Source organism: Bemisia tabaci, chromosome 2, assembly GCF_918797505.1.
Source record: "Bemisia tabaci chromosome 2, PGI_BMITA_v3".
Classification (NCBI taxonomy): Eukaryota; Metazoa; Arthropoda; class Insecta; order Hemiptera; family Aleyrodidae; genus Bemisia; species Bemisia tabaci.
The window spans coordinates 74284736-74312695 of record NC_092794.1 but is presented as its reverse complement, the minus strand read 5'-3'; the positions used below and the strand labels follow the sequence as shown (position 1 = coordinate 74312695).

The 27960-nt window shown below is 38.2% G+C and overlaps 1 protein-coding gene across 10 annotated transcripts in view; it reads right to left on the bottom strand.

The window, feature by feature from the left end:
- Positions 1-27960, bottom strand: part of shi (dynamin-1 shibire) — a 116191-nt gene that overhangs the window by 22758 nt on the left and 65473 nt on the right. For 6 of the 10 annotated variants that reach the window (XM_072296235.1, XM_072296238.1, XM_019055302.2 and 3 more), the window contains 6 exons: positions 27536-27658; positions 24473-24592; positions 19548-19559; positions 16964-17170; positions 16236-16417; positions 15191-15394 (listed from right to left, as the gene is read on the bottom strand). In XM_072296235.1, the coding sequence (XP_072152336.1) occupies positions 15191-15394; positions 16236-16417; positions 16964-17170; positions 19548-19559; positions 24473-24592; positions 27536-27658 (848 nt within the window). Of the gene's footprint in view, positions 1-15186; positions 15395-16235; positions 16418-16963; positions 17171-19547; positions 19560-24472; positions 24593-27535; positions 27659-27960 lie in introns of those variants that run through there. The other 4 variants (XM_019055307.2, XM_019055304.2, XM_072296239.1 and 1 more) reach the window with 2 other exon arrangements.

Sequence of the window (27960 nt, the reverse complement as noted above, 5' to 3'; positions counted from 1 at the left end):
GTATTTATTTATCTTAAACCTCAGCTTATTTTTGAAATTGTAGTAAGAATCCTGCTCTCCGTAGTTGGAATACCCTTTCGTCCGCTGAACTCCCAAGGGTGACCGAGGGGGCTTTGAGATGACGAAAGCTGCACTCCTCGGGTCAGCTCGTCTCTATTTGTCCTCGTGGTCCTGGACTGTGTCCGGCCTAAAATAACCCAAGCAGAAAAAATTCTGACACGTGATGTTTAGGACATCCTGTACATTTGACTTTCGAAGCCGGAGATGGTATCCATTTTCTCCTATCATGCTGCAATTTTCTAGAAAATCTTCATTCGATAGGGAAAAGAGGATATCTTTACCCTGGTAAAAATTGGCTTTAGAATCTATGTCGCAAATGCCATAGACCTATAGCCGGCTATGAGATTTATTATAGCATCTATTGACCGCTATACGCAGTTTCTTGCAGCATTTGATTTTAAGTTATTGTTAGGCAATAAACTGTTTAGCACGGCTGTTTGATTTCCTTCGCTTATTTCTAAAACCAGCTACCTATACGAATTCTATCGCTTTTTGTAACCGGATGTAAGAATTTCTTTGGAACTTTGAACACCGGGCTCCTATTGCCAATTTCAGCAGGGTATCCGGGCTCAGCCCTAAGATTCCTCCTAGAGTAACTATATGAGATCCTTGCCTCATACTCAGCAATTATTCTATGTAATTGAGGATAGCTTTCCAGAAAGAGGGCACATATAGCAAAAAATGGCCTTTGAGAAAAATGCATTCGAAGTTTCCATCATTATAATTATGGCCACTGACTGTGACTTACGTTCGAAATCGGGAGTCAAAGCTGCGATGTAAGTTATCATCAGTGACCGGAAAGTAATGATGGAAACTTATGATGCATTTTTCTCATACGCAATTTTTTGCAATGTGCCCTTTTTCTGGAAAGCTTCTCAATTGTTAAGTCCACGTTTCTGCTGTTAAGTAGGACGAGGCGTGCAAAAAACGAACACTATCTGCATACGAAATTACTACAAATCGTAAACTAGAATTAATTTTCATTGTGTTCAGTAATTTGTTCGTGCCTAACACTGAGGCTGAATTTAATGTTTTCATCCCCACAAAATAATTGTAATAAATTTCGGTCATATAGATTTAACAGCACCATGAATGCGTAAGGTGTTTTTTTAGGGACAGTGTTGAAGTAAATTAGGTAGATTCAGTGAAATATTCTAATCAATTAAAAGTACCCATGATTTGTCCTCCCGGACATGTACAAAATATTCACCCTACTTTTCAGATGGAAAACGAACGAATAAGATTTGTATTCAGAATAGTGTATTTTGTCCATTCATCGAGAAAAGTATCTTCTTGGGAAAAATCAGGAAATACGCTCTTGAGCATGTCCTAGATGAACTACAGACCACTACCGCTACCACTCCGATGTTTACTAAAGGACTCCATCCGGAATCAGCGGAGTATAAAACATACACGAAAATTCATCATTTTATGAAAGGTAACTTCTCTACCGTTCTCACTATCTGAGCGGCAGCCATGTTGGCCACCACTTTGGTTCTTAGAGAACTTTTATGGGCCTGTGTGGGTATTTGGACCTCATTTGTGGAATTTACGACCCGAAAAACCCATGCAGGGACACCTCACTCGACGATACGAGCCTCAACAAAATATTTCACCCCGCAACGGCAGCCATTTGGCCGCCATATTGAAATTTTTGGGCTTCAATAAACCTGTAGTAAAATTCTGACCTCATCAGTGAAATCTACGACCCAAAAAACCCTAGGAAAGATACCTTACTCGGCACTTTTACGCAACTCTCGGAGATTTGACCCTATCGTGGAAATTTTGGCGGCCATATTGGATTTTGGGCATCCCTTTGAGCCGGAGACAATTTTGGACCTCAAATTCGGATTCTACGACCAAAATTACATAGTGATAGACCCCATACACGACATCAAAAACAAATTCCAACATCTTCAACCCCCGAGCCCCCATTTTGGCCGCCATGTTGAATTGGAGGGGTTGGACGCAAAATTGAGCTTGACAACATCAAAATTATTTTTCTACACATCGAAAAGAAGAGGTTAGGCCATTTTCCACACTTACTACATTTACTTTTCCACGGGAGGCTTCTTTTCAACATATGCCCGTGGACTAATCTATACAGACCCGCGCTGTGCCGCCGCCGCGCGGATCGCAGTGGCGCGGAAACTTTAAATCATAGACCCATCATGTAATATATCGTTGGAAAGCTTAAAAGACGCTCTTTTACATGGTGAGTATTTGAAGTGACCTTAATGATACGATTTTGAAAGTTATGCGAATTACAAGATTTTTTTCCACACGCGAAACCCGGTTTTTATAAAAAAAACACCCTGTATATTGTCAAAATCAAAAATTTTGTGATTTTGTTGTATTTACCTTTTAATTATCTATCAAACAAAAAAAAGAAAAATTAAATCGGTTCAGTGGATCTCGATCTAGAGTGGCTCAAAGTACGCGCCCGGCCGCCATTTTGAATGGCCGCCATCTTGGATCTGCCACCATTTTGGAAATGCCTCTTCGACTCAAAACTCTTAAAATATCATCTAGTTTGACCTCCCAAAGTGGCAAAACTGAATCACGATTTGCAGCGTACTTGCCATAAGCCACCGTACTATATACAAGGTCTGAGCAAGAAAAAAAGTCAAATGTTCTCTCTTAGAAATCTTACTTAGAAATTGATTTGCACCCTAAAAAGTTCGAATATCAACTTCTGAACAAGATATTCAGGAGTATTTCCAGCACAGATAAAATGGAAGTTAGATTATACAGATGGCATGATTGGTATTATTGCCTTTCGACCACCGTTGGTTGTAATCATCTATGTCTTGTCTAGGAATTGATTTCTAAGCTTCCCATCATGTGTTGTTTCTTTCTTGAAATTTTGACAAGAAAAAATGTTGGGTGACAGTTCGATTCACACTTTGTCTAAACAGCCATTACAAGCCTCGTCTATCAAAATTAACGCTTAATTTTCATTTTTTAAGCATTATCTAAATACTCAGAACAAAAGAATGGGTCAGTTGAGTCATTTTTTGTTGTTGTGTCATTCGCAAGTATTAATTGAACTTATCTTACTGTTTTTTCCCTCAACTTTTATGATGATGATAACCCAGAGACAAGTTCACTCAGAGACGTAAAAAATTAGGGAAGTTGAAAACAGGATTTGAACTGCCCACTCATTGCTTCCGAATTTGCCCATCACAATTAGTGTGGCAGCAGAACCCATAATGGAAGAATACACCATGATGCCGCTGTGCATTATTGATCAAAAAGAGGTCATGGGCTCAGCTGCGCAATATCAACGAGTCCAGCAGCCAGCTAATGTAGTTACTGGATTTCCTTATCTGCCAAGATCCTTTCATTCAGAATGTTTTGATGTCAGCATAACCCTACAAATCTAATGTAACCTATCAACTAACAATTCAAATGACAGCGTCGTGGCAGGTAATAAGTAAGCGTTGACGCCGCAGTTTTTCCATCTATGCCACATAAATTTGAATTGATGCCGCAATCACATGTTGAATTTGGCAGCTGAATATGGAAGTCAACAGTCATCGCTCAACAGCTGAGATTTCACAAATTCTAGAAACTTTCATCCAAATATGTAACAAATCTATTCGAATAGTTCAGACAAATCTGGCATTATCCGATGATTGCTGAGAATACGCGCAAAATTCAGGCATCGGGCCGATGACTTCCACATTCAAGCCACATTCAGCTCCCATATTCAGTGTGTGATTGTGGCATAAAATGGCAGTAATGAAGAGGGAACAATCAAATATGCTTTAGAGGACCCCCACAGAAGGAAGCATTAGTTTTTCGCAAGGACAATGATTTTACGATTTTTCATGCGCTTCGTTTTTCTTGTAGCAAAAACTTTCGAGATCAACTAAATTCAGGCCGATTCCTTCCAAGCCCAACTGACCCAATACTTCTTTAGAATTCTTACATATCTTGCATTTTGTAAACTGTGATGACAAGACAAAGTGATTTTGAATGTTTGAACAACAAATTCCACTTACAGTTTTAAGAATACAAAAATGAATGTAGGCATCGATGGCAACCAAGTATTATAGTTCGATCATAAAAAGTTCATCAAAAGAGATGATAGATAAGGCTTGTATTCAATATTTCTGTCACTCTGGTGTAATGCTGTGGGATAGTGAATTTTTCTATAGTTCCTGGTGAAATCAACCGGTAAAACCAATCACAGAAAGTGGAAGGGATACAAGCAAAATGAGTCAAGTTCCGATTGTGGCAGATGCTTTTAAGACTTGACACATCCAATCGCTAGACAATGTCCCATCTTTTCCCACAATTACTAGACCCATTGAACCCAAAAATTTTGGAGTCTTGACAGGGGTGGTCAAATTTTTTCCGAATTTTTCACTAGAAAACTAAGAAACACAAAACGCTCTTTTGCACAGGCGTTTTTAATGTGACAACAGATTTTAGAAAATGTAAAACAGGATAGAGTTTTGTCACTTTAACCTTGAGTTATCATTTCCGAAGTGCTGAGACACTTAGAAACCCCCGTTTTTTCTTCCTTCTGTGCCGATTCCTAAAATTTCCTACTTTTCATTAATAGGAAAAACTGATATGTTGTTCCTGACTCATTGAGGCTCTCTTAGCTCTTCAGCGGATACTGCAAAATTTTTTTGATGTTAGTTTTGATTGCAAAAAGGAGCAAACGTTGACTACGTCGAACCGTCCGCAAGACACCTCAGGAGGATTTCTCTCACATGCAAAACTTGTTTGCAAGATTTTTCATAATAACGCTGACTTACGCCAAAGCTAATTTTTCATTGTATAAACAGGCTGACCATCACGATACAAATTCAAGTCACTGAATAAGAATACCGAGAACAGAAATTCCACTTTCTGTGCTGGAGTTTGACTGAATAGTGTGTGCAACCAAAAGAACTCCCCAGCATACGGTAAAGAGCGAGGGGGCTTCAAAGATTCAGGAGTAACAGAATAGTATGTATGTATGTATGTATGTATGTATGTATGTATGTCTGTAAGGGTGTATGTATGTATGTATGTATTTATCCTGAAACAAAAATTATCTCCGTTAAAATCTATTTTCACACCTGAGATGCTGGCTATTCTCGAAGCAATGGACCACTAGACAAAGTACGAATTTCAGCATTCTGATACACGTTTCTTTACCAAAATTTCACGTAAATCACGATGCGCACAACGAATATTACCGAAATCAACTCCTTCCGAAGATATTAATGATTCTTGGTGCGTGAATTCAAAGCACGCGCTCATGAAAACTCAATGCTCCACGTGATTCACATCGCTCGTAAACGTTATCATGAACGTCTCTGCGATGAAAAAATCTGGCAACCTCAATCTTGACACTTTGGCTCAGCTATAGCAAATTACTTATAGTTTGAAAAACACATGGTGGGAAATGAACATTGCTCGATTGAGAAGATTGCTGAAACCGTTGTAGTGCGTGATTTGATTTACGTAGAGCTTTGAGTTTCTTGTGAGCGGGCAGTTCAAATTCCTCGTAACCAATGTGAAATAAAAACGTTAATAGCTTCGTTAGGAGTTGGTTTCAGTAATTTTCGTTGCGCGAATCGTGTTCTACGTGAAATTTTGGTTAAGATACATGTATCAGAATGCTTAAATTCGTACCTTGTCTAGTGGTCCATTAGATATGTACAAGAACTTAGTTCCTGTAACAATGATACCATCAATTACGTCATATGCTCTGACTCTCTTTCCTCACTCCGCACCTTGAAATACAACCCTACTAATCATCCCTTTTCAATGTTAATCCATGATACTGTTCATTCCTTATTGGCCAATGGCCACTCCACCTCTTTTATCTGGGTACCGGCTCATATAGGAATTCTGGGAAACGTAACAGCGGACGGAGCAGCCACTGAAGCATGCTCTTTGCAGAACATCACTCACCATCCATTCACTCAGCAAGATGCTAAAAAAGCTATGTGCGAACTTATCACAAAATCGTGGGAACAAGAATGGAGCACAAGTGAACAGAATCGTCTCCGTAGAGCCCCCATGCCATATCCAAGAACATCTAACCACAAATCAAGATCATGTGAAGTCCAAATTGCGCGTCTCAGGATAGGTCACACTTTTTTCACTCACAATCATATCAGATCTAAAGAAAACCAACCCACCTGCCACTTCTGCAATTCATCACCTCTAACCATCAAACACATACTTATGGACTGCTCTTCCCTCCGATATCTCCAATCACAGATCTACTCCCCTACAATTAACAGAAATACAAACCCTCTTACATGCGATGAACTTAATATTGCCACCAAAATTCTGAAACTCTTCACCTCTCTTAATTTAAAAATCTAAATTTTCGTTTATACTCCTATTTTCAAAATTACCTGTAAAGACGTTAATAGCCTGAGTCGCTGAATGTCTCAAAATTATAATAACTAACTAACTAACTGTATGTATGTATGTATGAATGTATGTATGTATGTATAAGCCGCTCTTACGGCGCGCTAGGGCGCTCTGCAACGCCTACTCTCCGCAGGAATCTGTCATGGTAGAGATCCTCTGGCAGCTGGCATCTCTCCATCTCTTCACGGATGCCCTCTCCTCTACCCACCGTTTGGCTGGACGCCCTCTCCGTCGCCTACCTGGGGGGACCCACTCAAACACCTTCTTCGGTAACCTGGTATCAGCTATTCTCTGCACATGCCCATACCATACCAATTGCTTGGTCACGATATCGTGCACAATCGACCCCTTAACGCCCATTATCTCTCGGACAAGTTCATTTCAGACACGTTCTCTCCTCGAGATTCCAGCCGATCTTCGCCAGAAAACCATCTCTGTCGCCTTGAGCATTTCTTGGGTCTGCTTCTTCAACTGCCACACTTAATTGCCATAGGTGATTATAGGCTTGACAACCGAGTTAAAAATCCTCTTTTTGTTGTCCTTGGAAATCCTTTGGTCCCAAAGAATCCCATTTAGCATGGCGATGGCTTTCCTTCCTTGAAGATTACGATCCCGAATGGCCTGATCCAACTTCCCATCCGAAGTCAACTTCACCCCCAGGTACTTGTATTGTTCGCAACTTCCTATATGTTGACCATCATCCAGGACTATGCTTTGCTGAGCACCCCCAACTGACATCTTTTTTGTCTTACGGACACTAACCTCGAGGCCCCACTTGCGGTACTGCTCAACCAACTTCCGGGTCATAAGCTCCGCGTCATCGGGATCTTGGCTTGTGACTACCTGGTCGTCTGCAAAGCATAGCGTGAACAGTGCTTCTTGGTCATTCAGAGGGACGCCCATTCCGGCACACTTTCTTTCCCATTTCTTCAGAACGTCCTCTAGATATATCTTAAATAGCGTCGGTGACAGACAACATCCCTGCTTAAGCCCCTTGATGACAAAAAAACCGTCTGGAAGCCTTCCTTGGTACTTGATTCTAGCAAAAGCCCCCCAATAAAACTGCTTGACTGCCCCAATAAATCCTTTACTAAAACAAGTTTCTTCTAGGACTTCTCAAAGTTTCACAAGAGGAATACATACTATCATCAGCCTTTTCAATATCCAAAAACAGTAAATGGAGCTCCTGACCAACAATTCTCTTCTTTTCGGTTAACTGGGTAGCACAGAACAGATGATCAGCGATAGACCGACCAGCCTTAAAACCTGCTTGCTCCTCCGCCTCGAACGGGGTCCACTCCTCTTCGATTTTTTGCTTTCAACACTTTTCCATAAATTTTACTTATCGTTCCTGTCACCCCTAACCCTCTGTAGTTCCTACAGTCATCCTTCCTTCCTTTTTTTATGCGACAGAATAGTTATTCATGAAAATAAAAAATGGGTTATTTTGGGAACTGCCCTAGATGTAAAAAAGGGGGTCTTTTTTCAGCACTCTGGCACTTTAGAGATGATAACTCTATTTTTAATTGGCAGCCAAAAGCCTTTTATGTTATGCATATCCTGAAGGCTCTTGTCATGCTAAAAACGCCTCTTGAAACCGTGTTACACAATAATTCTTTCTTTTCAAAGAAGAAAGTTGAAACAATTTAGTCGCCTTGTACCTCCTTAAAATTTTTGGGAGCCCTAAATGTTTGGAAAAAGACACCATATTGTCTAGTGATTGAATGTATTGAGTCTTATTGGCACCTGCCATGAGCAAAAATTGACCCATTTTGCGCAAACCCCCTTCGTCAAAGTGTGTAGATCCAAAGACCAACTATCAGAAAATTGACATTTCCTTGATGAAATTAAATGATTTTAAAGACATGGATCGAAATTTTTAGCTGAAGCAGTAAACTAGGGTGAAAACCTGATATTAGTGAAAAAATTAGTAAAATTAACACTCATGAAGAACAGACCAAATGACTATCACGCTGCAAAACATAGAAGATTCAGTTACAGAATGTTTGTAAAGTACCTGATTTTCAGTTAAATATTTTGATCTTTTCTCAAATTTATCAAAATATTTTCATAACTGAATAAATTTTTGACATTTTTCAATTTTCATCATATTTTATTAATATCCTTAACATGTAGATGCACATTCCATAAACATTTCAATCAGATGCATCTCTTTAAATGGAATGAAGACTGGTGTTCAAAGAATACCAAAGTAATTGAAGTTTGTAAATTCTAAGAATCACTTTTAATAATAATCCTTTCATTGAGACTGAGAAGTAGTCAATAGTTCACTTAATCTTGAGAGTCCAAGAATCCTTCCAACTGTTTCAGTCTTAGTCCAGCCAATCTGGCATTTTATTTTGCGAAAAACGGAGGAGAGAAGAAGAGAGACGGATTCACATGTAATTTTGGTCGCTGAATCCGAATCTGATGTTTGTCAACAAAAATTTTGCCCAGAAATGGCCACCATCTTGAAAAATGGCGGAAAATCACGTTTTTCCCCCAAAATCCCCCAAAAACTCACTTATTTTGAGGTTTTCGACAAAATGAGTTATCTTCATTGTAAAAGTACGTAAAATTTCCTATCAAACGGTTTTTAGATTTTTGAAATCGAACAATTAGGGTAAAAGTTATGGGCGATCGCGTTAGGGATGGTTTTATGGGTGGATGAGTTTTTCGTAAAATTTGCTGCGTAAAAGCGCTGTAACGCCGTGGAAGTGAAACAAAAATTCCAAAAATGGTTTGCATGTGTCCCCCTTGGTACCAGTGACCCTCCGCCATGAAAAAATCCCCCACCCCTGCCCCTCCCCGCGCCCCTCATTCAATGTGCACTTTTTTCAATTAAATCACACTAATTACAGATGTCGAAAATGTATGCAAAACCCTCATGGATCACTTGGTTTTCCAACTCTCATCACCCCCCTTAACCCCGTTATGACCCCCCTCACCTACCCCTCCACCCCAAACCCTTATTGGCCATATAAGAGCCACCGAACCAATTCTGAAAGCAAGAATTTTTTTCTTTTTTTTTCTTTTTTTAATGGGCGGGGATAATCTTTTAATGACTTCATCTTAGGCAGCTGGGAACCCAAGTTGGATGTGTGGGATTTCCACCCACTAAAACCCCCTCCGCTTTGGTTGAGTGAATAGAAAAAAAAAGCACTGAATGAATGTTGTCCTGAATCCCTGGTAAAAACTGGCAGTAGGATCTGTGTTCCAAAATACTATAGACCTACAGACGGCTGTAAGTTTTCCTATAGCTTGTGTAGCTGACTATGCAATTTCTTATAGCCTTTTATAGCCCGTGGCAAGAAAGCTACAGCAAGGCGATATACTGTACAGCCCAGCGACAGGAACCATGGCCCGGCTTTATAATTTTTTATCGCTTTGTGTAGCCCGGCTGTATAATTTTTTATAAGCTTCAAGTAGCCCGACTGTGATTTTCTTCGCTCTCTACAGCTAGTTATATAATTTTCTATCATCTTCTATATCCGGCTATACGAATTCCTAAGGTATTTTGAATAACGCAGCTCCTATTGATAATTCTTACCAGGGATAGCTTTTTCTCTATAACATTTTCCATAAATCCGCTCTGACTCGGTAAATTCGGTATTTTAATCAAATGTCCATAAATCCACAACAAATCCAGCATTAAGATTTCATAACGATCAGGCAATTTATTAACAGCCTGCAAATCAAGAATTCTGATGTCTTTCATTCCATCGTGGCGTTTCTTTTCAAAAATTTCAACGGGTGTTACTCCAGAGGCCCGAGCTATTTTACCGGCGGATTTTGAGATAAATTACGAGGTATTACTTGATCAGGGTGAACTGATGATTGTGGTGTGATACACATTAAACACAAAAAGTCAACGCGATTTCTCACTCTGTAATTGCAGCAGTCAGTGCGAATTTACCGAGTTGGAGCGGATTTTTGCACAATGTTACAGAGAAACAGCTATGCAAGACTACATTCATTCCGTGCTTTTTTTTTTCAATTCGCTCACCCAAAGCGGAGGGGGTTTTAGTGGGCGGAAATCCCACACATCCATCTTGGGTTCCTAGCTGCCTAAGATGAAGTCATTAAAAGATTTTCCCCGCCCATAAAAAAAAGAAAAAAAAAAATTCTTGCTTTCAGAATTGATTCGGTGGCTCTTATATGGCCAATAAGGGTTTGGGGTGGAGGGGTAGGTGAGGGGGGTCATAACGGGGTTAAGGGGGGTGATGAGAGTTGGAAAACCAAGTGATCCATGAGGGTTTTGCATACATTTTCGACATCTGTAATTAGTGTGATTTAATTGAAAAAAGTGCACATTGAATGAGGGGCGCGGGGAGGGGCGGGGGTGGGGGATTTTTTCATGGCGGAGGGTCACTGGTACCAAGGGGGACACATGCAAACCATTTTTGGAATTTTTGTTTCACTTCCACGGCGTTACAGCGCTTTTACGCAGCAAATTTTACGAAAAACTCATCCACCCGTAAAACCACCCCTAACGCGATCGCCCATAATCAGTTGGTCTGAACAAGTTTAAATTTTTTGACGAGTCACAAGCAAAAACTCTTCAGGTTCTTGAAGTAGAGTGTCTACTGAGTCATTTAAGCCAAAAAGAAAAAAATTCTGTCGAGCTCCTGGAAAATAAAGTCAATTTAAAGGTATTTTCGGGCTAAAATAGCCAAATTACCCATATTATGCCGATATAATGCCTGTCATATCATTTAAAAAAAATTTTCCTCCTGGATATAATGCCCAAGTTTCTTAAACATGCATATTTGAAGCCTCCGAATACTTAAACTACCAATTTTAACCACATGGTGAATTTTGGGGGCCTAAAATGAGCCCTCTGAGCCAAAATTTGCATACATTTTCGAAAACTTCGGATTTTCATGGGGATTTTATTTTTTTTTATGGTTGTTTTTTCTACAGTCGTCAATGTAATTCTGAAAGGCATTTCCGATTACATAATTGACATTTGGACTGTTCAGGTGAAGGGGGAGGAGGGCATCAGGCTTTGCTTTGCCTTTCTCACAGTTTCTAGAAACGCTTGAAAATTCCCTATTACATTGGAAGTCCAAAATATCCCTTTTTAATTCAATAATTGCTGCTTCTGATATTATAAAATATGCAGCAGGAGTTACTGCCCACCCCCCTCCTCCTCCCTACGAGATGCATGTAAACCTTGATCCTACTACTACCACCAGATCCTTGCTTTTCACGTGGTGGCAGTCCGTTGTATAGTAGACCCGGGCATTTGCAATAAAACATGCGGCGGTCTTTAGCATTACATGTAAATGGACATGTTTAGGCTACAAATGCCCCGGTCTACTATACAACGGACTGCCATCACGCGAAAAGCAAGGATCCGGTAGCGCGCGCAGTAAGATCAAGGTTTACATGCATCTCGTGGGTAAGAGGAGGGGAGTGGGCAGTACTCCTGCGGCATATTTTATAATATCAGAAGCAGCAATTAATGAATTAAAAAGGGATATTTTGGACTTCCAATGTAATAGGAAATTTTCAAGCGTTTCTAGAAACTGTGAGAAAGGCAAAGCAAAGCCTGATGCCCTCCTCCCCCTTCACCTGAACAGTCAAAATGTCAATTATGTAATCGGAAATGCCCTTCAGAATTACATTGACGACCGAGAAAAAACAACCATAAAAAAAAAAATCCCCATGAAAATCCGAAGTTTTCGAAAATGTATGCAATTTTTGGCTCAGAGGGCTCATTATAGGCCCCCAAAATTCACCATATGGTTAAAAATGGTAGTTTAAGTATTCGGAGGCTTAAAATATGCATGTTTAAGAAACTTGGGCATTATATCCAGGAAGAAAATTTTTTTTAAATGATATGACAGGCATTATATGGGCATAATATAGGTAATTTGGCTATTTTAGCCCGAAAATAACTTTAAATCGACTTTACTTTCGAGGAGCTCGACAGAATTTTTTTCTTTTTGGCTTAAATGACTCAGTAAAGTTGAAATATGGCAATGCCGTGAGTGCAAAAATTAATACGTATAATATCAGCTGAGCTTTTTTTTAGATTTTTCATAACCTCTGGTGCACCCTTATTAAAATGAATGTGCAAGTGAATTGTTCTCATTCCAAATATCCCTTTATCCCAACGGGTTATGGGCCCAGTATATTCTTATAATACTTACTAGTGTAAAGCATTTCGCCCGTACTCTTAAAATGTATCTAAAATCCGTAAAATATTATGCAGGCCTTTGACGGGAAAAACGCAGTGTCTGGAAGGTTAGAATTCAGAAATTCTGTTAATCAAGAAAATGTGAAGGATGTGAATGTTTAGATGATTGAAAGGTAAATCATTGCCACATGAATTCCTGCAATAAGCGATTGAGAAAACAGTCGTTGCTTGGCGATACAGAAAGTGAAAAGTTCAACTTGTGCTGGGATTGAAGAGCATTCCAGTAATATTAGTAACAGAAAATTAGATGTGCGACCTTTTTTTTTTGAGTTTGCTGATCCCAGATAGTGGATGCAAAAATATAAGATGGAGAATGACGGCAACAACTGAGAAGACTTAAATGGCTGGATAAACATGCGTCATGGAGTCTGGTCTCAAAACTATTTTTTGGAAGACGTTTGGTTCTGCCCTGAATTACCATAAAATTGGTTATCAATACCAAAATTTGAAAAGCTGATAATGAAAGATATTCTCATCAAAATAGAAGACGACATTTTTTAGGGGAAGTATCGTTGTCTTTTGTGGTGAGCCTTTTCAGAATTATAATATTGATGAGAAATTACTGGTTATTATTCCGACAAGGAAAAGGTTTGAGAGTGAGAGCCATACACAGAGTGAGATAATAAAATTTACTATCGAGTTGAAAGATCGTTGAATGTGTGCGCGTATTGGCCTCATTTAAAACGTATCCCACGAAATGATAATTTATGTGAGTTGCAAAAATAGTGAAATTTGCCTATCCTTGACGATTTAAAGATGGAAATCATGACAAACTAGACCTCCTTTTAAAATGCACTTTAGTTTGCAAAATTTTAATTTCAAGAAAAACTGATGCATCTGACTGTGAGTCAAAATCAGAACTTCATAAGGAACCACGAGCGTCAACTGAGATAAGTAAAAGCTCAGAGAATGGATGTCTAGCTCTCTAGTGAAGAAAACAGGGTGTTGTCGAGACCCATGTGGAGATGGATGAATAGAGGATGGAATCTCAATGGGTGTGTTTAGCTCACCGATTATAATCCAAGATGATTTTTGATCAGACATAAAGCGTGGAAAGTGAAACATGAAATTTTGTGTGAGTCATGTAATCAGCAAGATACATTACATAATATCGAGATTCGTAGTAAAATTTCGAGTGACCGAAAGTTAGTCATAGGAAACTAATGAATCTGAAAATTATAGTGAATAGGAAACCGATAAATCTGGTAATAAAATCAGAATTGTTCTTAAAATTGATACTTTAGTTAACTCTGGAAAAGGAACCGAGTTAAGGAAATTAAAGGTCTTCTGAGCGACTCAAAAGCAAATGATTGGTGTACAGTCCACAAAACTTACTCAAACTCTAGACGTGATGCGTGCTTGAAACAGAAGAGAATGTGAAAGTAAAATAGAGGGAAACTCTATGATGATCTTGACTTCTGAGCACTTAACTTAAAAACTATCATAAGCACAGTAATGCCATCGACATGGCGAAGTTAAAATGGAAATACTGAAATAATTTTGAAGTGAGAGACGGATCGCTAAGATTGCAATAGTATTGCAAAGAATTAAAAAAGCCACGAAAGATCAAAACACATTGATGATAAATATCATATTATAGGGAGCAGATTGTTAAAAGAGTAATAGATGCAAAATATTTTTTCCTACAGGTTAACTGGATGATTTGTTAACAAAACCTGTGTCTGTTTGCAAATTAAAGAAACTGATTGTGAGACCGGGACTCAGACTTCAGCGAGATCAAAATTTGAAGTTCAAGTCAAAATTCGTTGAGAAAATTCTATTTGAGATGTTTCTTCTTGAATAAGGTCTGATGAGGTTTTTCTGGGTTTTCCTCATCCGTTGCAACAAATGTTGGACCTGTATGTTGTTCCCAGTTAGCATCTATTCATAATGGAATTAATTTTTGAGGAGGCGAGTTGAAATATGGCTATGCCGTGAGAGCAAAAATTAATACGTATAATATCAGCTGAGCTTTTTTTTAGATTTTTCATGACCTCTGGTGCACCCTTATTAAAATGAACGTGCACTGCAAGTGAATTGTTCTCATTCCAAATATCCCTTTATCCCAACGGTAGACACTCTACTTCAAGAACCTGAAGAGTTTTTGCTTGTGACTCGTCAAAAAATTTTAACTTGTTCAGACCAACTGTGCATAACTTTTACCCTAATTGTTCGATTTCAAAAATCTAAAAACCGTTTGATAGGAAATTTTACGCACTTTTACAATGAAGATAACTCATTTTGTCGAAAACCTCAAAATAAGTGAGTTTTTGGGGGAAAAACGTGATTTTCCGCCATTTTTTCAAGATGGCGGCCATTTCCGGGCAAAATTTTTGTTGGCAAACATCAGATTCGGATTCAGCAACCAAAATTACATGGGAATCCGTCTAACTTATTTCTCCTCCGATTTTCGCAAAATAGACCCCTTTTTTGGGCCAGATTGACTGGACTATCTTGCATGAGGGGGATCCATATTTAGCAGCAGAAAAAGATGAAGATGAAGATGGAAAACTGAGAGGATATAAGGTTACTTACGATGGTATGAGAGGTGGGGGAAGTCCTTGACCGCCTGGTCTTCCAGGAGGTGGGGGTTGACCTCGTGCAGGTTCGCCACCAGGACGGTTAGGAACAGCTGGTGCTGGTCTCCCAGAGGTTGGGGGAAGAGGGGGCGCCCTTGAGCCAGTCGAGGCAGGTGGCGGAGCACCTCTACGAGGGCCTCCCGGACTCGGAGGTGATAACCTACCAAAGTTACACACCAATTATAATCATTTACCTGATAAGTATGCTTAAAACAAAAAGTGCTAAAATATGCCTCTTAGATGAAATTTTGAAGACTCAAAACCTAGTGAGTATTCAAATCAGCAGTTGGTACCACCAGTTAAAAAAATGCGATCAAAGAATAATGCACAAATCTTTTTTAATTTTTTTTCGGAAAGTATTGACAAAATAATGCATAGAAAGTTGTATCATTTTTCATATAATCATACTTCAGGAAGTATAACAACTTTGAAAGGAATTGAAAATCCAACTACTACAAACAAAAATTATCATGCCAACATTGCCAATAAAATTGACTGATTGAACAATTCTATATTCCCACGACTACGGTTTAAGATCTGGAACACTTTGCTGTTTCCAGTCATGCACTGCTTTCATGATGCAGTTTTCTGGGTGTATGACTTTTTACGCTTGTTCATTTAATGTAGTGTTTATGTATCAATAATTAATGATAGAAAATTACAAAAACGGGAATATTTTTCTAAGAGCTAGCTGTATGGAAGCTGTTATATTGGTTGGTTTACACGAGATTAATGATGGTTGAAGCTTCGCATGAGCGCAACTGACGACAATGGAGGCATGAGGTCAATGAGTAGCATTCCATTTTAATTTTTCCTGGAGCAACCTTAAAAATTGTTTTATGGCTAAGCAACTTCTTTTGCTGAAATTGAGACTTTCATAATGTCAAGGCCACTCTAAAGTCATGTCACAACTTCATTTGCGTTTCTGACATTGTAAAAGAGTGGTTAGGAAAAAGAAAAGTTACATTACTTCCGACAAAATATACAGATAAAATAGGCACCTTGGATTGTTATCTAAACTTGAACTGAGCCAATCGTTCTTGACAGGAGGAGGTACTGGAGTTGAAACTGTTGCCATGGAGACATCGCCAATAATGCGGAGAGCTTCCTTGACAGCATGGTACATGCGTAACATTTCTTCTCGTTTTGCAGCTTCTGCAGGGCTTTCTTCCATCATGGATGCCTAGATACCCCCAAAAATCAAGGTGTCAATTAATAATGGAACAAGCCATGAGACAATGGGGGATACGAACATGAAAAGACGACTATCAACAATGAAATCAGAGACCGTCAACGGCAAAACGATCAAAATGACTGCATCAAGACAAATAAATATAGATGCGCTAGAATATACAGGGTGATCTAGACCATCTGTATCAAGCTTGGTTCTTATTTAGTTTGGATTGGACGGGGGAAAATACATCCATGAAAATCTATCTCAATGAGGCCAGACTAATCCAGATGAATTTCTATAAACTTGATTGAGACTCTGATTGATTTGGGTCATATTTCAATTTGATTATGTATGTGTTGATTTTTCCTGACGATGTATATGACAGAGATCAAAATATAAAGCATGGATGAAAATTTGCATTAATTTTCTTAGCGTTTGCCCTTTAACTAGAAAAAGATGGTGTAAAAATGATTCTATTTTCGTTTTTAAAGAAAAACATAAGTACGTTCTAAAAACAAAGCAAGACCCAAGATTTGGAAAAGCATGAGATGGTACCTGATCTTCTGCAGCGTATAAATGAGCTAACAATTCACCGTTGATAAATTCTTTGGCGTTATTAATAATAAGCAGCATTATGGCTTTCGGTACTAAATCTCTAGTGGTTTTTGTCACAATTTTCATGTATGAATCTACTAGGTTCCTGATAGTTTCTACTTGTCTTTCTAACTGAGGATCCATCGACGACTGTCCTTCGCCTGCACCCTGCTCAAAAAACAAAGCAAGCAACTTCATTAGATCTGCAGGTAAGACAATTTGGTCTCCTTAACAGAAAAATGAGTCAGTTAAGTCATTTTTTTTTATTGTGTCAGTCGAAAGTAGTAAGTGACCGAAGCTTACAGTTTTTTTCCTAATTTTTTTTTGATGACTGCAAACGGGAGAAAAGTTTATTTGAAGGTGCCAAAAATTAGGGTGGTCTATAACGGCGTTTGAACCTCGCGCTCCTAGGTTTTGTATGTATACGTCACGATCAATATGGCGGCGGAATGCGTAGTGGAAGAATACACGGCGGCGTCATGTTGGCGGTGTGTTTACGTTGGTCAATTTGAGGTTAGTATGAAATTTTGTCTATAGATGGCTGTAGGTTCCACGCAAAGACATAAAGACGGAGTGCTTGTACCTAAAAGCACGGGGAGAAAGTGAAGCCTGGTTTGGCGCTGAGTGCTTGTGTGAGTGTGTAAAGAGCGCGGGAATCCATGGCGGCAAACGGAAATTTGATTTGAACTTGTCCTCTTGATTTTTCCACATTTCTTCTTCGAAACGTATTTTAAATGCCTAAAACGAATATATTAAGAAAGTTGGGACTGCGTCCTATTATAATACACCTACTTTTGTTTGGTAATAGGCAGTAATCTCAGATAAAGTTAGTTTTTCTTCTGCCCATGGTGGTTCTGCAGGTTCAAACAGGTCGTTACAGTTCTAGATAACCGTTACTCCCAAATGAAATTAATCGGTCGACGACGGACCAAAGCTAACCTAAAGTTAAAGAAATATGAGTGGGTAAGTGAATTTGGGCAAAAATCAACCTAGAATACTTTGTTTCCGCAATTTTATTTAGTTCCCGCCCTACATTTGAATTTCAAACTTGTCCCGATTTCGCCGCCAATCCTCTAGCCAATAGTCGAGATGGTTGAAAAGAAGCTTCATTTTTTGCTTTTAGCCCTCCGTCTTTATGTCTTTGGTTCCACGTTTGGAATATAAGCCAATAGAACATCAGAAGAAGAAGACAATTTGAGGTTATGTAGGGTACTTTGTTTGAGATTCATATTCATTGTTCTTAATTCTCCAAGGTTTTCAATCAGTATGCGATACAGATGTATGTAGGATATGGAACATTCTCACAGTACTTACTTAACCTCAAACGAGAAATCGTGATGTCAACAACGGCGGCGTGGCGGTAGTAAGCAGGTCGGCTTTTGCGCCGCCATCTTCCCGTTCTGTGACGCGTAGATACGACGATTCACGGCGGTTGGTTCAAACACGTTTTCGAGGACCCCTAAAAAGGAAGCGTTATATCTCCGCGGAGGCAATTTTTCGTGAAATTTTAACGTGCGCATCGTTCTTCTCGTACCGAAAACTGTAAGATTCGACTAATAGCAAGCAAATCCCTCCCGAGCTTAACTGACTCATTGTTGTCAAGTGTTTTTTGACCAAAACCAAATTTAGTTGAAAAGCTAAGACCAGCACTCCATCAGCATCATACGCCAAAATATTGACACAAAATCAATCATGTTACAATCTCCCAGTAGCTGTCTTCATTATGATAATAGCCAACAAATTATAAAAGGTAGACAAAGTCAACAAAAAAGGAAAGAAATGATGATTAAACTGCACAACACTTTATGGTATGATGTTCAAGACACCTATACAATTTTATAAAGAGATATAAGTAGGAAAACTATCATTAAAGCAAATAAGATTGAACATGTTCTTTCTTACTAATTCTTACTTAAATCTGTTAAATTTTTAAGGTGAATCCATGGTTCGATTAGGGATAATTCAAGATTAGAAATATTGCCACCAGTCACCACTGAGAATTTCACTTTCCTTCGACGATTACTGAAATAATATTGTTCAAATTACAAAAAGCAGATCCACAAGATATAGATTGTTTTTTGCTTGATTTTTTGAGCCAGAAATATTGACAGTTAGAATTACAAGCAAAGAGAAAGTGCGGCTGAAACGTTCAGCTCAGCGGCAGCGGCCAAGCATGCAACCGAATCCCTCATGTTCTTTCTCTCTCTCTCCCATTGCCGCAATGGGTATTACTTTCCGCCGTAGTTACGACTTTATTTCCGGGAATTTTGAGAATATTTTTTTACTGAGTGTCGCTCAGGTATGTTGCTATGTCCCCTGGATCCCGTATCTTGAATAAGTATTACGGTTTTTATTATTTTGGCAAATATATACGGCTATTCTGAGCAGTGTGATTTGGTGGCCAAATCGCGAAGTTTGAAGCCTGGATTCACCTTAATTTCATCGTTAATTTTTTGTTTGGGTAAAAAATGTTTCAACTTTAATTTGCAGTCAAGAGACCTTGTTGAACAGTAAAAAATACAAGAAAAATTGCTAAGATAGGTACCTCATAACCAGCCTGATAGAAGCAAGAATAACACAGAAAAAAAAATAGCATTGATTAGTTTAGCTACAGAAAAATCAAGCAGGCATTATAAAGAAACATAGCTCTGGTAGGATAGATCGATTCTCTCACAATTTTATTCCATTCGTTTTCTCCTATCAAAATTAGTAACTGGCTGATGAATGAAAAGAAATGGAACTTTTTTTTTTTTTCAAACCTAAGTACCTTCCCACAATTTTTTGACAATAGTTAATCTTCAATCTTCAATCTAACTGAGGTGAGCCATCAGGTAGTATGACAGTCCTCGTGGTAAATTATCTTTCCAACAAGTCTGAGGCTGTTGTAAGGAAAAACTTTTCAAAATTATGTAGAATAGAAGCTGCAAGCAACACAATTTACAAGTACACAGAGATAGCGGTAAAAATATCAGACAAGTGACGGTCTACTTGCACTTAACAATGATACTTTCAATGCTGATGGTTGGAATTCACACAAGTAAACTCTTTATTTAACTAAAATTATGAAGAAGAAAGAAAGAAATTGTTTGAGTGAAAATTCAAAGACACAGAAATCTGAACGAGACGATTTCTGTTGTAAAGCCTTAGAAAAATTGGCATTATCATCATACATACACGAGCGGGATACCAAGTTTTCCAAACTTCTGTAGTGCTTGCTGAAGGAATACGTAAGGGCTGGGATGTGGGACTAGAGGAAAAGGAACCATTGGAGGAGGAGTTCTGAAAAATTCAATTTTAACAGAGATATTTGGCTTAGAAGCAAGGACAGGAAAGAGATAGGAAGAAGACTCTTCTTAGTGGGTACTGTTTTGTGAGGTCAGTTCTTTCAATCAAGGGAGATTTCTTTTTCCTTTTTTGTTACTAGCACTGGTAAGAATGGATGAGCCCTGTTGAGAACTTCTACACATATTATGGGATTATTTGATTAGTGTCCTTGTATGAGTATGTGATGGCTAATTTTGACAAAATCCCTTCCCCCCAAATAATTATAATTTAAAAAAGCAAGCCTTTAAGTACAACAAAATGTGAGTTCAGCCTCCAAAAATGAAGGCTCTGACCAATTTTTATCATGCTAGAAAAGTAAAGTCTAACCGGCAAAAAATGCTTGAAGAGTAATATCAAATAAGTTTTGCTCTACCATGTCTCCCGACTATTTAGCCCTTCAAAATGGAAAAATCTGACCTTTTTTCTTTTTAAATTTATTCAAAATTTTACGCTTAATCAGATCCCAACATCGTTTTAGGCAGTTTTTCCATTTAATATCAGAATTTTGGCCCTAAACAGCTGAAATGTCCTGTACCGTAGCCTGTCTGCGACTCAAGTGCGTAACTTTAATGCTTCATAACCATCATCTTGCATCTAGATACTTCCACTTCTGCTGTAAATTTACACTCAACTTGTACCTAACTTATTATTTTCAGTTATATTCATCCAAATAAGTGAAAATATTGACCGTCTTTGCATCAAGCAGCCTTGTCTGCGGAATTCGCGTCCTGTGCCGTAGCCCCCTTTTTTCAGCATCATTCCGTCCGTCAGAAAGCAGCACTTATGAACTTTGTTTACTTTTATTGCGTTATCGTGACTATCACACGTTGATGTCGAGCAGAGGAAAAAAAAACCGCAATGAAACAGTAAATTTTGACCGTTTTTAATGAGTTTCTAGGTTTAACGACCATCTAGGATGTCCTTATCGTGTACCTACCTTTTTAATGCATAAATCACTTCAAACTCTCGAATTTTGGTATTTTTTGATACGCTCTGATATCTTAACCTCAAATCCAGAATTTCAACCACTTGCGTGAATATGCCCGAGCACCGTTGCAAATAATCACACGATTTGTCCGCACAGTAGCCGTCCGTACCGTAGCCCGTAGCCGTCCGGTACCGTAGCCCGTAGCCGTCCGGTACCGTAGCCCGTAGCCGTCCGGTACCGTAGCCCGTAGCCGTCCGGTACCGTAGCCCGTAGCTGACGCGCGATGCGGCCGGGTCTACGGTAAGTACGGGCAAAATGCGAAAGTCATCCAAAAATCGGTGCGCTGTTTGTTAGATCATCCCACTTTACTTTATTTTATCTATCACCAAAATTTGGAATTTAAAAAAAAAAGAGAGACATATTTTTTTTTAGTACGACGCGACTTAGAAGAAGGAGGCTTTTTTTCGATGATTGCATAAGGATCGCCATCTTTTTATTTTTTTCATTTTTTCTTTTAGAACTTTGAGTCCTCTTTTTCGTCTGAAGTTCATAGCAATTTATTCGTTTAATATTTACTCGTTAATATCTAACTTACTTTTTTCTTATCGTCCTTTGAATATTTATTTAAGGTGATTTGTGACCACATTTTCGATAAAGTTACCTTTTTGTTTTCTTTCTTTTTTTGTAAAAGTGCACCTAAAACGTTCTAACGTTGTCAAGCTTGTTTTAAGAACTCAGCTTCTAAGATTTGTCCCTAATTATTTAATGCGTTTACTTTCAAATAAAAGCAGTTCATTATTTTTGAAAAACTGATTTACTTACTCTTTTTACCTTTATTGCCTGTAATAATTTATAAAAGTGGCATTTATAAGCTATGCTATAACTTAGCAGTTTATTCCCCAATGAATTTCAGTTCTTTATAATTCGGCCCTTGCATACAGTAATATTTACGAATGCCTCTTTGTCCTTACCGTAGCCCGTTTGTCCGTACCGTAACGTTATGGTCCTGTACCGTAGACCAGTAAAAAATTGTACAATTTGTAGCTTTAAAAAGAGCAAACCTGTAGAAATTCTTTAAAAAAGTTGTCTACCACATCTTCTAAGTTAGTTCTAAAGAAATTAATTAAAATTAAGCGTTTAATTACATTTCCTGGCTTTTTTAGGAGAAAAATGATGGCGCAAAATTCTAGAAATCGGACTTTAGAGCAATTTGGGGGCTAAATTTTGAAAGTAAAAACTTTGAAGGATATTTTGTTTTATTCTTCTACAAGAATATAGCTCTATGAGTGCAAAAAAACTTAAAACGGTATTATTATCGCACGTATTGATAGGAAAACAAGCCTGTTTAGTTGGTCTACGGTACGGACAAAAAATTTAACTTCCAGTGATAAAAGAGGCCAAAAAAAAATTTCTGCTGAAAACGAAGATTGACCACTATTAAAATCGACTTTCCAAGAGTATGAGGACTTTAGAAAACATGCTGAAGTTTTAAAATAACTAAAGTCACTTTTTTAAAAAACGATGGCTCCAAGAGCAAATCTTATTTGATTCTACTCTGAAGAGAAAAGTAAGGTTCCCCAAAACCAGAAGGGCGCAACCTTAAAATTTTCTTTAGAAAAAACCGTTTAGTTGGCTTCACAGTTTTGTTACCCTTGTTACCTAGTTTTGAAATTTTAAAGTATGGCAACGGCCTTTGTGATATTAATTTTGTTGTTACCCTGACGATGAGGCGTCCGCCTCGAAAAGCTTCGGTACTTTATTAATAAAATGTAAGTGTTTTTTTGAAAACATTTTTTTGCATTATTCCTAGCACTCGGCTACCAACACAAACCCATATATATATAGTGCTACTACCTCCACACATTGCTTGACAATGTTCGCTGACTTTGATTCACAGTTTTATCGATACGCAACCTTTGTGCACTATCGAATTTAGATTCCTAAAAAATGCTGTTCTTTGGCCTTACCTAGTGACCACTAAGATATGGGAACACATCAAATTTTAACGTTATTTTGTAAATTCTGCTACAAAGAATCAGATTGATTTTTAGGTAAAAGAAATTTTAGTTCCATTTGAGTACCATATACACACAAAGCAACCAATACAATTAGTTAGGTGTCAAAGCAACAATACCCAAGATGGGGGGGAGGGTGGTGAAGACTTCAATGACATAGAGACTGGACTTGAAAAAACAAAGTGGATGAAAAGGGACAAAATACTTGAGTGGCATGGGTAAAACCCATTGAATAAAACCACTAAAAACGAATATAAGCGGAACTGTCTGATAACACTCTTGACGGGCAAGTTTCTTTCCCTTCAAAAATGATTTTGAGAAACTCTCTGTATTTTAAATAAAAAAATGACCTCTCATCAGCTTGGTGGCAACTAGAAAATGCTTAGATTATGGCTGGGAGCCATTTAAGGTGAAATTTGGAAAATAGGGTAGCAATAAGATCCTTTTCAGGTCACTCTTGAGGCTTTTAAAAGCTTCCAATGATATTAAAGAAATGATACATTATTCACTTGATAATTTCTTCCATTTAATTAATGAGTGATACCACAAATGCACGAGTGTGCTGGACAATTGATTGATTTAATTGGAATTATTAAGGCTTGACTCTTTGAGAAGGGGTTCCGAAGCAGGTTTTAAGAGTGCTCCCAACAACTAGCACAAAAAATACACTGAAAAGGGGAGAGAATTGACCAATTTTTGTCTGTGCAGCTTATATTGGCATATTATGCCACTTCCAAAGAATTAAAATAAGTAAGATGATAATTCGTACAAAAGATAATTTCTCTACAACGGATAAGGATAATAATTCTGCTAATAATACCTAAAGAAAATTCAATGGCTGAAACATTTTACCCACGGCTTTCACATCGCAGAAATCATTCAATCACTGGATAAAAAGTTTTAATTTCTATACTTGCAGACAGAGAGAGAAAAAAAGAGAAAATTAAAATATGAATCCGAATTTCTACTGGAAACAAAAATGGACCTGTCGCAAATAATTTAATTTGAAGTGGAAGAATAGTTACTCCACAAACCAAACAATTATTCCTCTTAATCTCTCCCCTTTCAGTTCTGAATCCACAATAAAATGGTATGTACACATGTAGACAAAGAATGAGGGGAAAAAGAATGAAAATCCGTAAGGGTACTGGGACAAATTTTAGACAAGTAATGAAACTACAGATCAGATAACGGAAATCTTACCTCCTCTCCATTTTGTGTATCAGTTTGCTTTTCTGGATATACGCCAGCACGTAGAAATGAGGCTTTCCAAGAGTCAACATCATCCTGTGTTTCACAGCTCAATTCTAATTGTTTGTAGTCCTGAAAAAAACATAATTTGTCACTGAGTATGAAGTACATATTAAGATAATTTCAGAAAAGTTGTTTCTTTTTCTTTAACGCCTGTACTTATCGTATAATTGAACATATTTCAGAAGTCGATATTTTGTACCTTTTTGTCAAAAAATTTCATACGAGAGTCAAATTCAAATTTTAGTTGATATCATTCATAGTAACTCAAATTAATAAATGTGACTGCTATCGAAGAATTGCAATACGTCGCGAAAATGTACTTAAAAAATACCTAATTTTTCCCAAAGGAGAAGTACTTGTGTGTGTGGACCTCAGTAGACACCCTGTTGGAGATCTGAAGAATTTCTGTCATGATGAGGACTACATTATTTGGATACAGAGAGTAAAGAGCCTCGCCAAGTTTAGCCCCTTTTTTATATACCCGAGTTGGTCAACCGGACAGTGCTCAAATGAAAGCCTATGGTAAGGCAAACTTCCATGCAAAGTTTCAACTTGAAGTGACCCCTCGTTTAGGCTGTACAGCGTTGCCGATTTCCCAGTTTCATGTGCTAAAATCAAGGATGTTGGACTATTAGTCCGGTGCATAAGTAGACTAGTACACCCGAGTTGGTCAACGGGACAAGGCTCAAACGAAAGCTTATGGTAAGGCAAACTTCCATGCAAAGTTTCAACTTGAAGTGACCCCTCGTTTAGGCTGTACAGCGTTGCCAATTTCCCATTTTTATGCGCTAGACTCAAGGAATACTGGATTCATCATGGTTCAACAGACTAGTATACCCGAATTGGTCAACGGGACAAGGCTCAAACGAAAGCTTATGGTAAGGCAAACTTCCAGGAAAAGTTTCAACTTGAAGTGAAACCTCGTTCAGGCTACACAGCGTTGCCAATTTCCCATTTTTATGCGCTAGACTCAAGGAATACTGGATTCATCATAGTTCAACAGACTAGTATATCCGAATTGGTCAACGGGACAAGGGTCAAACGAAAGCTTATGGTAAGGCAAACTTCCAGGAAAAGTTTCAACTTGAAGTGAAACCTCGTTTAGGCTGTACAGCGTTGCCAATTTTCCATTTTTATGCGCTAGACTCACGGAATACTGGATTCATCATGGTTCAACAGACTAGTATACCTACCCGAATTGGTCAACAGTACAAGGCCAGTCTGTTTAATTATGATGCACTGGACTATTAGTCCCGAATTCCTTGATTTAAGCACATAAAAATGGAAAATTGGCAACGCTGCACAGCCTAAACGAGGTTTCACTTCAAGTTGAAACTTTTCCTGGAAGTTTGCCTTACCATAAGCTTTCGTTTGAGCCCTGTCCCGTTGACCAATTCGGATATACTAGCCTGTTGAACCATAATGATCCAGTATTCCTTGATTTAAGCGCATAAAAATGAAAAATTGGCAACGCTGTACAGCCGTAACGAGGTTTCCCTTCAAGTTGAAGCTTTTCCTGGAAGTTTGCCTTAACATAAGCTTTCGTTTGAGCCTTGTCCCGTTGACCAACTTGGGTGTACTAGCCTGTTGAACCATGATGATTCAGTATTTCGTGAGTATAGCGCATAAAAATGAAAAATTGGCGACGCTGTACAGCCTAAACGAGGTTTTACTTCAAGTTGAAACTTTTCCTGGAAGTTTGCCTTACCATAAGCTTTCGTTTGAGCCACGTCCCGTTGACCAACTCGAGTGTACTAGTCTACTTATGCACCGGACTAATAGTCCAATATCCTTGATTTTAGCACATGAAACTGGGAAATTGGCAACGCTGTACAGCCTAAACGAGGGGTCACTTCAAGTTAAAAATTTGCATGGAAGTTTGCCTTACCATAGGCTTTCATTTGAGCACTGTCCGGTTGACCAACTCGGGTATAAAAAGAGGGGCTAAAAAACACCACTTTTTGGCGAGGCTCTTTATGAATGAGGTTAACTACAAAATTTCTTGGATTCTGGTGTTTAATTTCTTTACAAGAACGGACAGTGTAATAATACCTCTCTTAGCCGAGGCTGCCCAATTATTGTTGCCGATGGTGACAGGTAATTACCAGAATGGCATTAAGGGTAGTTAAACACATTGACTGCCAAAATCCTAATGTTCAGGACTTTTGCCGCTCAATTTTGTGCACATAAGACCAATATTTTTAGTGTGAGCCCATTTTGCAATCCATCAGCGCTGTGAACTCAATGTTTCCCAGCTAAAGCTAGAGACTGATGACACTGACAGAAAATTATTTTTGCCGGGCACCGATCACTGGATTGATTGCGCTGACACAGGGCTTAAAGAGACTTATGGGCACACACCTGCAAAACTGTGCTATCATGGGCAGTGTCAAATATCATTCATCTGCTGTCAATGTGTTAATCTGCGAATTCTTTTACTTTAGTGGACGTATTCTCAGGAGAGAGCACTCTTCGCAGTAAAATTCTCTAGGCCAATTTTGTCAATTCGTGGACTTGGATGAAAATAAGGGATTCGTAACCACTCAAGAGGAAAAAGAACCTTATTTAACAGAAACTCGAAATTGAGCTATTAATACTGGAGAATAGAGAAGTGTTCTACAATAATTTTTAAACAAAAAAAGCTAAACAATTTTGAACAAACGGGCGTCGTGATGGTTAGGAGTTCGCACTTAAAAACCTGGTTAAAAAAAATTGTTTAAAAATTCTAACACTTTTCGAGTTCCCGGAATGAAATTGGTAGGTTGAGACAGAAATTTATAACTTAAATTCGCAAACAATGAAGCTGAACTTGTAACTTATTCTGTAGGACAGTAGTGGAGGGTTTCTTTTCAGTCTTGGAATCAGATTTTGACAAAAATCGTTGAACTGCAAATTTTACCTTTGTGGAGTAAAGTCCCTTTTCCCGTTTAATTTCAAACTCTTCACGATGTGTGATAATTGTCTTCAATGGAATTCTACCAATAAGCTTGACATTTTTTAAGCTCAACAAACCTTGTAAACATTTCGTCCCTCAGGATTGAAAAGCGCAAAAGTGTGCCTTCGAGACATAAAACCTTGTTCCACATCACGCAATTTTAATCCATCTAGAGGTAACATGTATTTTTTCTCCCGCTCCTAGAATGCAAAAAATTCGGTGGTTTATAAGAATTTTGAGGTAAAAATGAACAGACAGAAATTTTTGATAAACTAAATAAAATAATTTAAAAAAACTCAACTTAATTAATGAAATGACTTTTAAAACACCTCAATTAAAGAACAGAAAAAAGTAAATTTTGAAACTAAACATAGGAAAGGCTATGATGTGATCAAAGCCTAATTAGAATTGATTTCAATACTGAGTAACTTTATTTCTGAGTTTTATCATCTTAAAAATTAGGACACTACACTGAATTCAATGAATTGGAGCCAAGTCACAT